The 15,446-nt window shown below is 45.2% G+C and overlaps 1 protein-coding gene across 45 annotated transcripts in view; it reads right to left on the bottom strand.

The window, feature by feature from the left end:
* CACNA1C (calcium voltage-gated channel subunit alpha1 C) overlaps window positions 1-15,446 on the bottom strand; it is a 708,196-nt gene that overhangs the window by 617,902 nt on the left and 74,848 nt on the right. For 8 of the 45 annotated variants that reach the window (XM_032844496.1, XM_032844495.1, XM_032844493.1 and 5 more), the window contains exon 1: window positions 1,342-2,015. The exons of 29 other annotated variants lie outside the window; for them this stretch is intronic. In XM_032844496.1, the coding sequence (XP_032700387.1) occupies window positions 1,342-1,390 (49 nt within the window). In that variant the 5' untranslated portion in view covers window positions 1,391-2,015. Of the gene's footprint in view, window positions 1-1,341; window positions 2,016-15,446 lie in introns of those variants that run through there. 8 more of the 45 variants (XM_032844503.1, XM_032844508.1, XM_032844497.1 and 5 more) reach the window with 1 other exon arrangement.

Here is a 15,446-nt window from a genome sequence, read left to right as displayed (position 1 = left end):
CCAGGCTGGGGTCCTCAGAGAATCACTAAAAGTACCCCAGGAAGTAACAGGACCAACAGCGACAGGTAATCAGGAGGATGCAATTGACAGGAAGAGTGTAAACAGGGAGGCTTGGGAGACTGGGAGAGAAAAAGGGAAGACTACACCCAAAAGAGGCAGAGAAAGCCATGGAGACAAGACAGAGATGAAGCTGGAGGCTGCCACACTCCAGCAAGACCATCCCTCCACACTCCATCATAACCTGAGCTGCTGAGCAATGCCAAAACATAATAACTTGTTAATGGGGGGGGGGGGGGGGAGAAAGTTTCCAAGAAGTGGGGAGTTACCTGAAAGCCTTCCCCCCTCACTGGGGGGAGCTGGTGACACTTGATGCCAAGGATGGAGATGCTAGGAAAACACTGGGCAATAGTGTGGAGCCGCGTGAGCTCGGCACACCCTTTCATTATTTCCTTAAAACATGAAAAAGCAAAGCCCACACACCGCCCGAATTCTAACTGCTTACACCCTCAGGTGCTAGCCCACATGTGGGTGCGAATCAGAATACACGAGGCGTGGGTGCACTTGGGGTCAATGGCAGGAGAGAGGTGGGTGGGTGTAGGTGAGCCGAGGGAGAGAGGGAGATGGGGAGAGGGAGACCCAGGGAAAGAGGGAGGGAGAAAGGAGAAAGGCAGCCGGGAGACAGGAAGAGAGAGAGGGAGAGAGGGAGACGGGAAAGAGGGAGAGAGGCGCCGAGACTCACATCTGCATCCCGGGCCCCCACCCGCCACCTGGAGCGCGCTGCCGGAGAGAAGGGGCGCCGGCAGCGAGCGGGATGCCCGGCGGCGGCCCGGAGCGCGAGGCCGACCTGGGGCGGGGTGCGCGCGCGCGCTCCCAGCCGCGCCCCGAGCGAGGAGAGGGACCCCAGCCCCCCGGGCCCCGCGGCGCTGGCGCCGGCGCCCGCAACCCCCCTGCCCCCCTCCCGCCCCGCTGGCCGGGCAGTTGGGCTCTCCAGGCAAACGCGAGAAAGCGAGGCAGAGCAGACACTTGGGGAACTTTTCCCCCTCGCCTGGAAATTCATGGGAAACACATGCTCCGGAGAAGCCGGGCACGGGGAGGGGGAGGGGCGGGAATTTTCCGCTCCGGCTAGCGGGCGGCTCCGGCCCGGGTCCCGCCGGGCTCCCGGCCGCTCGGGCGAGACCGAGGCGCCCCGCCGCCGGGCGCCCCTCGCGGCCGCAGCCCCGGGCAACTCCGCAGGGACCGGCCCGGGGGCCGCGGGGAGCGCGCGGGGGAGAGCGGGAGAGGGGTGGAGAGGGCAGGGAGACCCGGCTGGAGCCCTGGCGAGGCGGCGGGGTCCAGCCTTACCTTGATGGTTTTCCTCTGGAATGTACATCCTCGTGTTCTCATTGACCATGGACCAAAAATTGTTTTAAAAGGAGAAGCCACGAAGAGGAAGAAATGGCAAAACACCCCCAAGCGGGTCTGGATTAAATCCCTCCTCCGAGGTCGGCTTTCGTGCAAAATTCAAGGAAGCCGTGGATCTGCAGTATTTCTTCTTCCCTTCTGATGATTACCTGATTCCCATTATTGCATCAAACACCAAAAACTGCTCCTTTCCACTACTGCCTCCTTTTGTGAAATTGTAATGCATCCTCAGTACATCCGGGCCCCTTCCAAGAATTTAGCACCGCACCTCTGGCGGCTACACCATTTGAAAAAAATCAATCGAGAGAGGCAGAGCAAGAAGAGGCGGAAAGGAGGGGAGTGGGGGAGCGGCGGACCCCCAGACGGGGGAGAGGGGGTCCGCCCGGGCCAGCAGGGGGCTGAAACGTCTCCGCCCGCTCGTGCCGAGTCCTCCCCGAGGCCCCCCGTCGGCGTTTCTCTGTCAAAAAGATCCAGCAACTCCTGAGGGCGAGCAGGCAGGAAGAGGGGCCGCCGCCGCCGCTCCGGGCCGCGCCGCGCCGAGCGCCGTTCTGGCAGGGAGCTGTTTCTGCAGAGGCAGGGAGAGGGAGACACCGGGCGCGCGAGAGAGCGCCGCGCTCACTGCCGCCCAGCCCAGCCCCGCCGCGCCGCGCCCGCGCCCTCCCCTGCCCGCGCCCGCCCGCCCGGCGCGCTGGAGGCAGACGCGCTGAACGCTTCCAGATGTGGCGGCGGCGGCGGCGGCGGCGCGCGGGGAGCCGGGCGCACGGCGCAGGGCGCACGGCGCGGACTTGAGCCCGAAGTTGAGCACCCGCTCGGGCCCTCGGCCGCGCCGCGCGAGCCAGCCTGCTACCCACATGACGTCAAGGGGAGCCAGGCGAGGCGGCCGGCCGGCAGAGGGGCGGGGGTGTGGGGCCGCGCGGGGCGCCCCCGGGGGAGGGACGAGGGGCGCGGGCGGGCCGGGGTGCGGACACACCCCCTCGCGCCCGGCCGCGGGCACCGCGCCACCGCGCCCACCACCACAGCCACACACACACACACACACACACACACACACACACACACACACCCTGCTCGCCCCCGGCCCCCCCGCCCTCGTTATCCTCGGCGGCACCCGCGCGTCCCTGCGCGGCCGACCAGGACGGGAAGGCCTCTGTGAGCGGAATTCCAAGAGGGGGGAATACAATCTGCCCAACTACCAGAGTCTCTTTGCAGATCGGGCCACCGAACAAAACAGCAAAATGAGCCGTGATTCCGTGATTCTGTTTGATCAATTATAATCAGAGCGGTTGTAGAAGTGACATGGAGACGCGAGGATGGGAAGAGGGGAGGGGAGAGAGAGAGAAAGGGCTGGAGAGGCGGGGCCTCGTAGGCTAGGCGGTGGTGCCCAGATGTCTGAACAGATTAATAGACCCAGGTTTTCTAATTCCTTGGAGGCAGCCGAGCACGTGTGCTACTAGGATATCCTTACCTACTTCTCTTAATTATTTCTGCCACTCCCGAAGGAATCTATTGAGCGCCTCTCCTTCCCAGAGAAGCAAACCTTTCTCTCCACCACTGGGCAACCACAGCAAGTTCCAGGGCACCCCCTGCAGGCCCAGGCAGCTCTAGAGTGGGCCTTCGTCAGCCCTAGCCCTGGAGCCTACAGGTCCCTCGGGGAAGACCTGTACCTTCCTGTCCTCAGACCGCCTCGCCTCCCATTCACTCTCCTTCGTTGGGGACCCCATCTGTCCCCGTGCCCTCAAGCAACTGTCTATATCAAATTTGAATCTCCTGCAGAGACCTCTCTTCCTGAGTGCCAGGCCACACGGCCAATCTCAGTCTCCACTTGGGAGTCTGATAGACATCTCAAACCTGACATACTCAAGCACTGAATTCCTTATATTCTGTGCAAAACCTGTTCCTCCCACAGCCTTCCCCATCTTGGTTGATGGGGCCAAACACCTGGAGTCATTTTTTACATCCCTTCCGTTCTACCTTCAGATCGGTACAGAATGTGACCAGGTCTCAGTTTCTCTCCTGCTGCCCCCTCTCCCCCCAGGTCTGAGCCAACACCATCCTTCACCTGAGTTTCTGCTGTAGCTGATCCCCCTTCCCCTCCCCACCTTTGGAATATTCCTGATACAGTAGTCAAATCACTGCCCTCCTCTGTTCAAAACCCCCCAGTGGTTCCTATTGCACTTAGTGAAAGCCAAGTTCCTTAGAGTAGCCTACAAGGACCCCTATGAACAGCAGTGTACACCTTTCAGCTCCTACTGCTTTCCCAGCCATACTGGCCTCCTTGGTATTCACCAAGCACTGCAGGAATGATCTCTTGTACCTCCCACCAGCCCCATGTCTTCTCTTTCTGTGTCTCTCTGTCTCTCTGTCTCTCTCTCTCTCTCTCTCTCACACACACACACACCCTGAACCCTTTGCTCCAGCTGCCCCACTGAGGAACACTCTTTCCGCAGATGTCCTCTTGGTGAACTCCTTTATTTCCTTCTAGACTTTGGGCAAATGTTACTTTCTCAATGAGGCTCATCCTAACCACCATATTTAGTATTGCAACCTGCCGAACACCCCCTCCCCATGGCCAATATCCCCCTTTCTCTACTTTTTCCATGGTATTTAATCCCTAACACACTGTGTAGCCTACTTTTTCATTAATTGTATTGTTCATTGTCTGTATGCCCCCACTAAAATGTGAAACCCATGAGGACAGGGATCTTTGTATATTTTGTTCACTGTTGTATCTCAAGTGCATAGAACAATGTCTGGCAGACAGCAGTTACTTAATAAATAGGGGCCAAATGAATGAATGAATGAGCAGCCGAGATGGTTTAGCAGTGCTACAATTCATTGTATCAAAATGCCTCCCTCTGTCACCTGCTTGATAACAGAAACCTCACCACTCCAGCTTCCATCCTCTGGCCAAAGTTTTTGGTCCCAGGTGAAAATGCAAATGCCACTGGGAAAGGCATTAAGCTTTATCAGTGATCTTCATCCTACAGTGAACGGTCTGGATTATACAAGTTCCTACCTTTAGAAAAGCAGTCTCAATTTAGAAACAGTCTAGATTTTGTTGGTTACAAGAGAAATTTGACTTCTTTACCATTCTGGTGTTTTCATACTCAATTTTCAATCTAATACAGAAGATTATAAATGATGCAAAGCCAAATATCTCCTCTGTTTAGCTTTCAGATGCATTATAGTCCTGTGTTTCAGAGGCCTACATACCTGGTTATTTGTTTAATATTGAAATTGGTTTGCATCCCCTATACACACTGTATTACAGAAATACTAATAGCTAACACCATTGAGCGATGTGTACTGTGGTATGCTTCACAGGCCTTACTCATGGCATCCTCACTGCAGCCCCATAAAGTAGCTGTTATTATTAGCATCCCCATTTTATAAATATGGACACCGAGTCTAAGAGACTTAAGTTTTATGTCCAGGGTCACCCAGCAGGAAAACTGTGGAGCCTGGGTTTAGCCCAGGAGTGTCTGACTCCACAAACATTCTCTCCTGGAAGGGATGTTTGTGGGTGATCTGGGGTGGGTAGAAGGATGAAGAGTTTAAAATGACAGTAAAATGACTGCAAAATGTGCTTCAGGGAATTCAGATAACAGAATAAAGTGTATGGGTGTTACGGGGGGCACATGCTGGATTTATAGCCAGGCTTTTCTAAAGGTAGGCACTGTATAAATCTAGCAAGTAAATATTACCTTCATGCTTCTTTAGTTTCATTTTTCACTTCTCTTTTCAACTGTGAAATGTGTTCTTTCCTTTCCAGAAAAGGTATTTCCTAAATATTTGGTCTTGCATTGTACACCCATATCTCGGCTTCTAACTTTGGAACACAGCCCTTGGTGATCTCTTTTGAGGTAACAAATTCTCAACATGACAAACAGAAACCATTCTGAATTCTGATTTGGGGATTTGGGAGACGGTGGGAGGAGCGGATGAAGTCTTTCTTTCTCTTTGATTGCATGATCTGATTCTCCAGCAAAAGGTGCTCTCCTTTGCAAGAGTTCTTCATTTGTGCCACCCAGTCTATGTGCTGATATGTTTCTACATAGTATTATATTTGTATATGAATGTGCCTTGCTCTAACCCACACTACCTTTTAAATGTCTTAAGGAAGAGAATTGTGTACGTTTTTCTTTGGTATAGCATAATGCGTTGTACATATGGACACTCAATGCACATTGAGTGCGTTGATTTACTCTGGAAAAGATTTTCTAATGCAACCACAAATATTTCCTTTGGAAGGAATTCAGAGTGCACTAAATTTGTTAATTGTGGTGTTTGTGTAAAAATAAAAAAGCTTGGAAACAATCTAAACATCCATTTAAAATTTGGTTAAATAATATCTTTGAGAGGTTATCCACATATAAAGTCTTATTCTTCAGAACAACCCTACGAGGGCAGTCCTTTTGGCCCCCTTTTACAAGTGAGGAAACTAAGAGCACAAAGGCCCAACTCCCTTGCCCATTTTCAGAGCTGGTAAAGGTTGGAAGACTGGGGATTTGAACTCCAGCAGTCTGTCTTCCGAGTCTATGCTATTAACCACCTTAGAGATAAACTAGATACATTCATGCCATGAAATCCTTACATACATGTGAATAATATTAAGGTATAATGCTAGTGACTTGAAAAAAGACTATTTACACTAAAAGAAAAACAGGTTACAAAATATCGTGGATGCTATGATTCCCTTTTTCTCTTAAAAACAGGTCTATATTTGAACTAAGAAAAAGACAACATAGAGTTTGCACCAAAATGTTCACAAAAGCTGTCTTTGGGAGGATCACAGGTAGATTTCTCTTGTTTTCTGTCTGACCCAAGACTTCAAAAGCCAGGTTGCCAGGGAAGAGGGGAGTCAGAAGGCTCTGCTTCAATGTGCCTTCCAAAGTTACCCTCTTTCCCTCGACAGGGCTGAGTAGTGGAACCACGGGACTATAAGCATGGTGGCTTTATATTGGCCCAACTTGACCAAGCTGAAACTATATTTCCCAGAATTACCTTCCCTGTGCCCACAACAGGATTGCCCACAACAGATATGTGTGGAGCATTTAGAAGGTAGAAGTGAAGCAGCAGCTCTTGTGCAGTCAAAGTCAGCACATGGCTATGATGGCTGCTTCAAACTTGCAACACCTTGTGACCCATCTGGGCACTTTCCCCTGTTAGTGTGGGCCCACAGCTTCTCCAGATCCTGCTAGATCTTCCCCTTTTCAGCTATTCTGAGCCAGAGCAAAGCTATGTCTGGGCCTGCGGTTAAGGGTACCAGCTTTTGATTTCAAAGTCAAGGTTGGAAGTGGTGAAAGAAAAATAAAAATAAAAATTGCAGTTGTTTTTAGGGGTTTTACCTTGGCCTCACTCTCTCCCACCTCACATCTAGCTTTTCTTCCAGACTCTGGTCCTGCTGATCTATAGCTACTTCAGACCTATCACTGGGGAAGGTCTCAGCCCAAAGACCAAGCCCTTGCCTCCTGTCACTCATGGTGGTACTTCTTCCTCAGTCATACCTAACTCATGCATCTTGGCATGTCCCACGTCACTTGTCTGGATGTTTCCATGAGCAAATAATAGATAGTATCTGGCACATAGGTGCCCTTGACATATATTGTTGAGTTCATACTAATTACCATCACTTAAAAACTAACTTAGTGAGGGTCAGGTACTATGGCAGGTACTTCAACCACAGTTTTAAGTACTTGATCTTTGGAGACGTATAAGCTGTGGGAATGTGGACACCTGGTTTACCTCCTAATGCCCAGTTTCTACAAAATGGAACTAACAATGGTACCTACCTCTCTAGGGCGCTTGGGAGAATTAAAAATCCAGGTAAGGTGTGTGTGATGTGCTCATTTCATGTTTTCCATTATCATCCTCTATCCCCATAAGAAAGACTTGCCAAGTGTCCAGTATGTGACTTTACCACAGCCCTGCCAAAGAGACTTAACCACCCTCATTTAAAAATATAAAACAATAGCTAAGAGATTAACTTTCTTGCCCAATATTGCTTGGTCATTAAGTGGTAAAACTGAGATTTGAACCCACATCCATGCAACGAGAGGCTATGAACAGTCCACTCTACTACACAAGACAATTCAGGTACTAGAACTAAAATGGTGGTGAGCACGAGGCTTCAGAAAAACTCACCCCACTCACAATTCAGAGAACAGAGTTGAAAAGGGTATAGAGTGACCCTTTCCTTCCTTCTGAGACACCTTTAACAACCCTGCTGCCTTCCCAACCCATGTCAGTATTGAAGAAGCTCTACTGGGAGAGTTCTTCCTTATATCACATTGAAATCTCTCCTCCTCACCTATTTGTCTAGAAACCACAGGACAAAACAGATCGTTGCTAACCCAATGTGGTGTCTTTATATATTGCATTTAAGGAGAGCTCCCTAGCAACTCAGCCCAAAATTTCAATCCCAAGGTGAGGCCAGACTGTATGGAGTATGGGGGAAATTCTAACCTCATCCTACAGCAGCCTCATGTAGCAGGGATAACGTTGTGGAAACATACTCATCCTTGAGACTTTCCAAAAAAAAACCCAAAGGCAGAAAGCAGCAAGATGGTCAATGGCCTGATTCTGAGGACTCACTATCCTTGGCAGAGAGCTCATACACCACACATGAGTTCAAATTATGGCACTCTTTTTCTACCTCAGCAAGTCACAACAACAGACTGTTCTCCTGTTTGCCCCATCTGCAAAATGGGGTCAAGTGCCCTCCTCTCTTATGACTCTTTGAAATGAAAAGCCAATACCAAAAGAACAGCTAATTCGTGGGGTGAGGAGCAAGATGGCAGAAGAGTAGGAGACCTAAATATCATGGAGTCCCAGGAGATCACCCAATAGTTATCAAACCATTCTGAGCACCTACAAACTCAACAGGATATCAAAGAGAAGAAGAGCTGCAATTCTAGGAACAGAAAATCAACCACCTTCTGGAAAGTAGGATGTGTGGAGAAGTGAATCCGGGAAGAGAGACTACGGGGGGCGGGGTGGGGGGCGCGATTCCTAGCAAGTGGTAGAGCAGAGGAGCACATCGGAACTTTTAGAAGTTGGCTCCACTGAGGGACATTGCTCCAGAGCCTAAACAGGGGTGGAGCTCTCGCGGGGACAGTGTGGTCTCAGGACCCACTGGGTCACAGGAAGACTGGGGGTGCTTGAGTGTGGCAGAGTTCCCAGATATCAGAGTGGGGATACCGGCTGCAAAGACAGAGGCAAGGAAGGGGCTCTCAGCTTGCGGTTACCTTAAACCATGATCCAAGGCACAGTCAGACCACTGCTCTCCAAGCAGGGACCCCATAAGTGGCAGATCTGGGGAGACCCTCCTCCTTCCTCCTCTGGGAGGAGTTGCACAAGAGTGTGCTGTAAGAATCAGCTAGGTTTGGCAACTGCAAATGGGATCATGCGCCAGAGATAGAAACGCTCAGTCACAGGCTGGGTGGGTGATCGGAGTGCGACTAGAGACCAGAGAGACAAGGGTTGAGGGAGTTGGGAGAGGGGATTGACTGATTTTCTCTGAGGGCACACTAAGGAGTGGGGCCCTGAGCTCTCAGCTCCCCTGGGCCGGAGAATGGGAGGCCACCATTTTCATTCCCATCCTCCAAAGCTGTATAGAAAGCATTCAGGGAACAAAAGCTCCTGAGTGAACCCAAGCAGATTGCTTAACCTGGCCCCTGGCAAGGGCAGTGCAATTTCACCTCAGGCAAAGACATCTGAGAATCACTGCAAGTGGCCCTCCCCCAGAAGATCAACAAGAACATCCAGCCTAGACCAAGTTCACTGATCAACAAGAACTGTGGAACTCCAGAGCTAAGGGAAGGCAACACACAGAATTCTTGGCATTTTTCCCATGATCCTTTACTCTTACAAAGTTAAATTTTTTTAATTTTATTTTTTCCTATTCTATTTTTTAAAATTTTTTCTCTTTCTTATTTAAACATTTTTAACTATTCTGTCTTATCAATACCTTTTAAAAAATCCTTATTAATTTTCACTTTGATACTCATAATCTATCATTTCATTGTATTTAACTTATTTTTTGTATACATGTAAGTTTTTCTTTCTTTAAAATTTTGGGACACAATTTCTTCTAATAGATCAAAATATACCCTAGATCTAGGGCATGACTTTCTTCTAGTCTCCAGCCTGATCACATTCTTTCCTCTTTTTTTTTTTTCTTTTTCAACCAACTTCTTAACTTATCAATTCCTTTTTTAGAATCCTTTTTAATTTTCATCTTTACAGTCATATTCCATCCCTTCATCATGTTTGCCCTTCTTTTTATGTATACATAAGTTTTTCTTTCTTTAAAATTTTTGGAGGTAGTTTCTTCAAACAGACCAAAATACACCCAAAATCAAGTGTGTGGCTCTGTTCTATTCACCAATCTAATATATATAAATGTGTGTGTGTGTGTGTGTGTGTGTGTGAACTTTGTTGTTGTTGTTGTTGTTGTTCCCCCTTTCTTCTCCTCCTGGTTCCTGGTTTCAGGTCTCTTCTGATTTAGTGTATATTTTTCTGTGGTCGTTGCTACACTTTTAGTATTTTGTTCTCTCATTCATCTATTCTTATCTGGATAAAATGTCAAGGTGGAAAAGCTCACCTCAAAAAAAAAAAAAAAAGAACAAGAAGCAGTACTGATGGCTAGGGACCTAATCAATATGGACATCAGTAATATGTCAGAACTAAAGTTCAGAATGATGATTATCAAGGTGCTAGCTGGGCTCAAAAAAAGCGTGAAAGATACTAGAGAATCCCTTTCTGGAGAAAGAAAAACCCTTTCTGAAGAAATAAAAGAACTAAAATCTAACCAACTTGAAATAAAAAAAAGCTACTAACGAGTTGCAATAAAAAATGGAGGCTCTTAGTGCTAGGATAAATGAGACAGAAGAGAAAATTAGTGATATAGAAGACCAAATGATGGAGAATAAAGAAGCTGAGAAAAAGAGAGACAAACAACTACTAGACCATGAGGGGCAAATTTGAGAGATAAGTGTTACTATAAGATGAAACAACATTAGGATAATTAGGATCCCAGAAGAAGAAAAAGAGAGAGGGGCAGAAGGTATATTAGAGCAAATTATGGCAGAGAATTTCCTTAATTTGGCAAAAGGAACAAGCATCAAAATCCAGGAGGCACAGAGAACCCTCCCAAAATCAATAAACATAGGTCCACACCCCGGCATCTAAAAATAAAACTTACAAGTCTCAGAGACAAAGAGAAAATCCTGAAAGCAGCTTGGTACAAGAGGTCAGTAACCTACAATGGTAGAAATATTAGATTGGCGGTAGACCTATCCACAGAGACCTGGCAGGCCAAAAAGGACTGGCATGATAAATTGAGAGCACTAAATGAGAAAAATATGCAGACGAGAATACTATATCCAGCTAGGCTGTCATTGAAAATAGAAGGAGACATAAAAAGCTTCCAGGACAAACAAAAACTAAAAGAATTTGCAAACACCAAACCAGCCCTACAGGAAATATTGAAAGGGGTCCTCTAAGCAAAGAGAGACTAAAAGTAACATAGACCAGAAAGGAACAGAGACATTACACAGTAACAGTCACCTTACAGACAATACAATGACAGTAAATTCATATCTTTCAATAGTTACCCTGAATGTAAATGGGCTAAATGCCCAAATCAAAAGACACAGGGTATCAGAATGGATTAAAAAAAAAAAAACAACCCATTGATATGCTACCTGCAAGAAACTCATTTTAGACCCAAAGACACCTCCATGTTTAAAGTGAGGGGGTGGAAAACAATTTGCCATGCTAAAGGACATCAAAAGAAAGCTGGAGTGGCAATCCTTCTATCAGATAAATTAGATTTTAAGCCAAAGATGATAATAAGAGATGAAGAAAGACACTATATCATACTCAAAGGGTCTGTCCAACAAGAAGATCTAACAATTTTAAATATCTATGCCCCTAACATGGGGGCAGCCAATTATATAAACCAATTAATAACAAAATCAAAGAAATACATCAACAATAATATAATAATGGTCCTCACTGAAATGGACAGGTCATCTAAGCAAAAGATCAACAAGGAAATAAAGGCTTTAAATGACACACTGGACCAGATGGACATCACAGATATATTCAGGATGTTCTACCCCAAAGCAACAGAATACACATTCTTCTCTAGTGCACATGGAACATTCTCCAGAATAGATCACATCTTGGGTCATAAATCAGGTTTCAGCCAGTACCAACAGATTAGGATCATTCCCTGCATATTTTCAGACCACAATGCTTTGAAACTAGAACTCAACCACAAGAGGAAAGTTGGAAAGAACTCAAATATATGGAGGCTAAAGACCATCTTACTAAAGAATGAATGGGTCAAACAGGAAATTAAAGAAGAATTTTTAAAAATCATGGAAATAAATGAAAGTGAAAACACAACTGTTCAAAATCTTTGGGACACAACCAAAGTGGTCCTGAGAGGAATGTATATAGCAATACAAGCCTTTCTCAAGAAACAAGAGAAGTCTCAAGCACACAGCCTAACCCTACACCAAAAGGAGCTGGAGAAAGAACATCAAAGGAAGCCTAAATCCAGCAGGAGAAGAGAAATAATAAAGATAAGAGCAGAAACTAATGAAATAGAAACCAAAAGAACAGTAGAAAAAATCAGCGAAACTAGGAGCTTGTTCTTTGAAAGAATTGATAAGATTGATAAACCCCTGGCCAGAATTATCAATAGAAAAGAGAAAGGAGGGTGCCTGGGTGGCTCAGTGGTTAAGCCTCTGCCTTCAGCTCAGGTCATGGTCTCGGGGTCTTGGGATCAAGTCCCGCATTGGGTTCTCTGCTCAGCGGAGAGCCTGCTTCCCCCCTCTTTCTGCCTGCCTCTCTGCCTACTTGTGATCTCTCTCTCTGTCAAATAAATAAAATCTTTAAAAAAGAGAGAGAGAAAAGAGAAAGGAACCAAATTAATAAAACATGAATGAAAGAGGATCACAACCAACACCAAAGAAATACAAACAATTATAAGAACATATTATGAGCAATTATACACCAGCAAATTGGACAATCTGGAAGAAATGGATGCATTCCTAGAGACATATAAACAACCAAAACTGAACCAGGAAGAAATAGAAAGCCTGAACAGATCCATAAACAGTAAGGATATTGAAGCAGTCATCAAAAATCTCCCAAAAAACAAGAGCCCAGGGCCAGATGGCTTCCCAGGAGAATTCTACCAAACATTTAAAGAAGAATTAGTAGCTATTCTCCTGAAACTTTTCCAAAAAATAGAAATGGAAGGAAAACTTACAAACTCATTTTATGAGGCCAGCATTACCTTGATCCCAAAACCAAAGACCCCAACATAAAGGAGAATTACAGGCCAATATCCTTGATGAACATGGATGTAAAAATTCTCACCAAAATACTAGCCAATAGGATCCACATTACATTAAAAGGATTATTCACCATGACCAAGTGGGATTTACTCCTGGGCTGCAAGCGTGGTTCGACATCTGCAAATCAATCAATGTGATACAATACATTAATGAAAGAAAGGACAAGAACCATATGATACTCTCAACCGATGCTGAAAAAACATTTGACAAAGTACAGCATCCTTTCTTGATCAAAACTCTTCACAGGGTAGGGATAAAGGGTAGACACCTCGATACCATAAAAGCCATCTATGAAAAACCCACAGTGAATATCATTCTCAATGGGGAAAAACTGAGAGCTTTTCTCCTAAGGTCAACAACATGGCAGGACTGTCCACTATCACCACTGCTATTCAACATAGTACTAGAAGTCCTAGCCTCAGTAATCAGACAACAAAAAGAAATAAAATGCATCCTAATTGGCAAAGAAGAAGTCAAACTCTTACTCTTTACAGATGATCTGATGCTTTATGTGGAAAACCCAGAAGACTCCACTCCAAAACTGCTAGAACTCATACAGGAATTCAGTAGAGTGTCAGGATATAAAATCAAAGCACAGAAATCAGTTGCATTTCTATACGCCAAGAGCAAGACAGAAGAAAGAGAAATTAAAGAGTCAATCCCATTTACAATTGGACCCAAAACCATTAGATACCTAGGAATAAATCTAACCAAAGAGGTAAAGAATCTGTACTCAGAAAACTATAGAGTACTCATGAAAGAAATTGAGGAAGACACAAAGGCATGGAAAAACGTTCCATGCTCATGGATGGGAAGAACAAATATTGTGAAAATATCTATGCTACCTAGAGAAATCTATGCATTTAATGCAATTCCCATCAAAATACCATCAGTTTTTTTCAATGAAATGGAACAAAGAATCCTAAAATTTATATGGAACCAGAAAAGACCCCAAACAGCCAGAGGAAGGTTGAAAAAGAAAGCCATAGTTGGCAGCATCACAATTCCAGACTTCAAACTCTATTTAAAGCTGTAATCATCAAGACAGTATGGCACTGGCACAAAAACAGACACATAGATCAATGGAACAGAATAGAGAGCCCAGAAATGGACCCTCGATTCTATGGTCAACTAATCTTCAGCAAAGCAGGAAAGAATGTCCAATGGAAAAAAGATAGTCTCTTCAACAAATGGTGTTCAGAACATTGACCAGCTACATGCAGAAGAATGAAACTGGACCATTTCCTTACACCACACACAAAAATAGACTCAAAATGGTTGAAAGACCTCAATGTGAGACAGGAACCCATGAAAATCCTTGAGGAGAACACAGGCAGCAACCTCTTCGACCTCTTCTTCCTAGAAACATTGCCAAAGGCAAGGGAAGCAAGGACAAAAATGAACTATTGGGACTCCATCAAGATCAAAAGCTTTTGCACAGCAAAGGAAATAGTGAGCAAAACCAAAAGACAACCAATAGAATGGGAGAAAATATTTGCAAACGACATTTCAGATAAAAGGCTAGTATCCAAAATCTATAAAGAACTTATCAAACTCAACACCAAAGAACAAATAATCCAATCAAGAAATGGGCAAAAGACATGAACAGACATTTCTGCAAAGAAGACATCCAAATGTCCAACAGACACATGAAAAAGTGCTCAACATCACTTGGCATCAGGGAAATACAGTTCAAAACCACAGTGAGATACCACCTCACACCAGTCAGAATGGCTAAACTTAATCAGTCAGGAAACAACTGGTGCTACTGTTGGTGGGAATGCAAGCTGGTGCAGCCACTCTGGAAAACAGTATGGAGGTTCCTCAAAAAGTTGAAAATAGAGTTACCCTATGACCCAGCAATCACACTACTGGCTATCTACCCTAAGGATACAAATGTAGTGATCTGAAGGGGCACATGCACCCCAATGTTTATAGCAGCAATGTCCACAATAGCCAAACTATGGAAAGAACCTAGATGTCCATCAACAGATGAATGGATAAAGAAGATATTATATATATACATATATATATATATATATATATATATATATACACTCACATATGGATATGTGTATATATATATGGATATGTGTGAGGTGTGTGTGTATGTATATACTACGCAGTCATCAAAAAAGTGAGATCCTCCATTTGCAATAACGTGGATGGAACTAGAGGGTATTATGCTAAGTGAAATAAGTCAATCAGAGAAAGACAATTATCATATGATCTCTCTAATATAAGGAATTTGAGAGGCAGGGTGGGGGTTTATGGAGGGAAGGGAGGGGAAAAATGAAAGAAGATGGGACTGGGGAGGGAGACAAACCATAAGAGACTCTTAATCTCAAGAAACAAACTGAAGGTTGCTGGGTGGGGGAGAGGGGGGAGGGATATGGTGGCTGGGTTATGTACATTGGAGCAGGTATGTGTTATGGGGAGTGCTGTGAATTATGTAAGGCTGATGATTCACAGACCTGTACCCCTGAAGCACATAATACATTATGTGTCAATATAAATAAATAAACTAATTAATAAAATAAAAATAAACAAATAAAATAAAACAAATAAATAAGCTAAGTGAAATAAAGCAGAGAAAGAAACAAAAAGGAAAAGTGAAGTCATTAAAATGATTTTCTTAATTACTTATCAAGGCCCTGAGGAAGTTAGTTT

This window comes from Lontra canadensis, unplaced genomic scaffold (assembly GCF_010015895.1).
Source record: "Lontra canadensis isolate GAN:19392208 unplaced genomic scaffold, GSC_riverotter_1.0 scaffold153, whole genome shotgun sequence".
In the NCBI taxonomy this organism is placed as follows: Eukaryota; Metazoa; Chordata; class Mammalia; order Carnivora; family Mustelidae; genus Lontra; species Lontra canadensis.
This window is presented reverse-complemented; position numbering and strand designations above follow the sequence as displayed.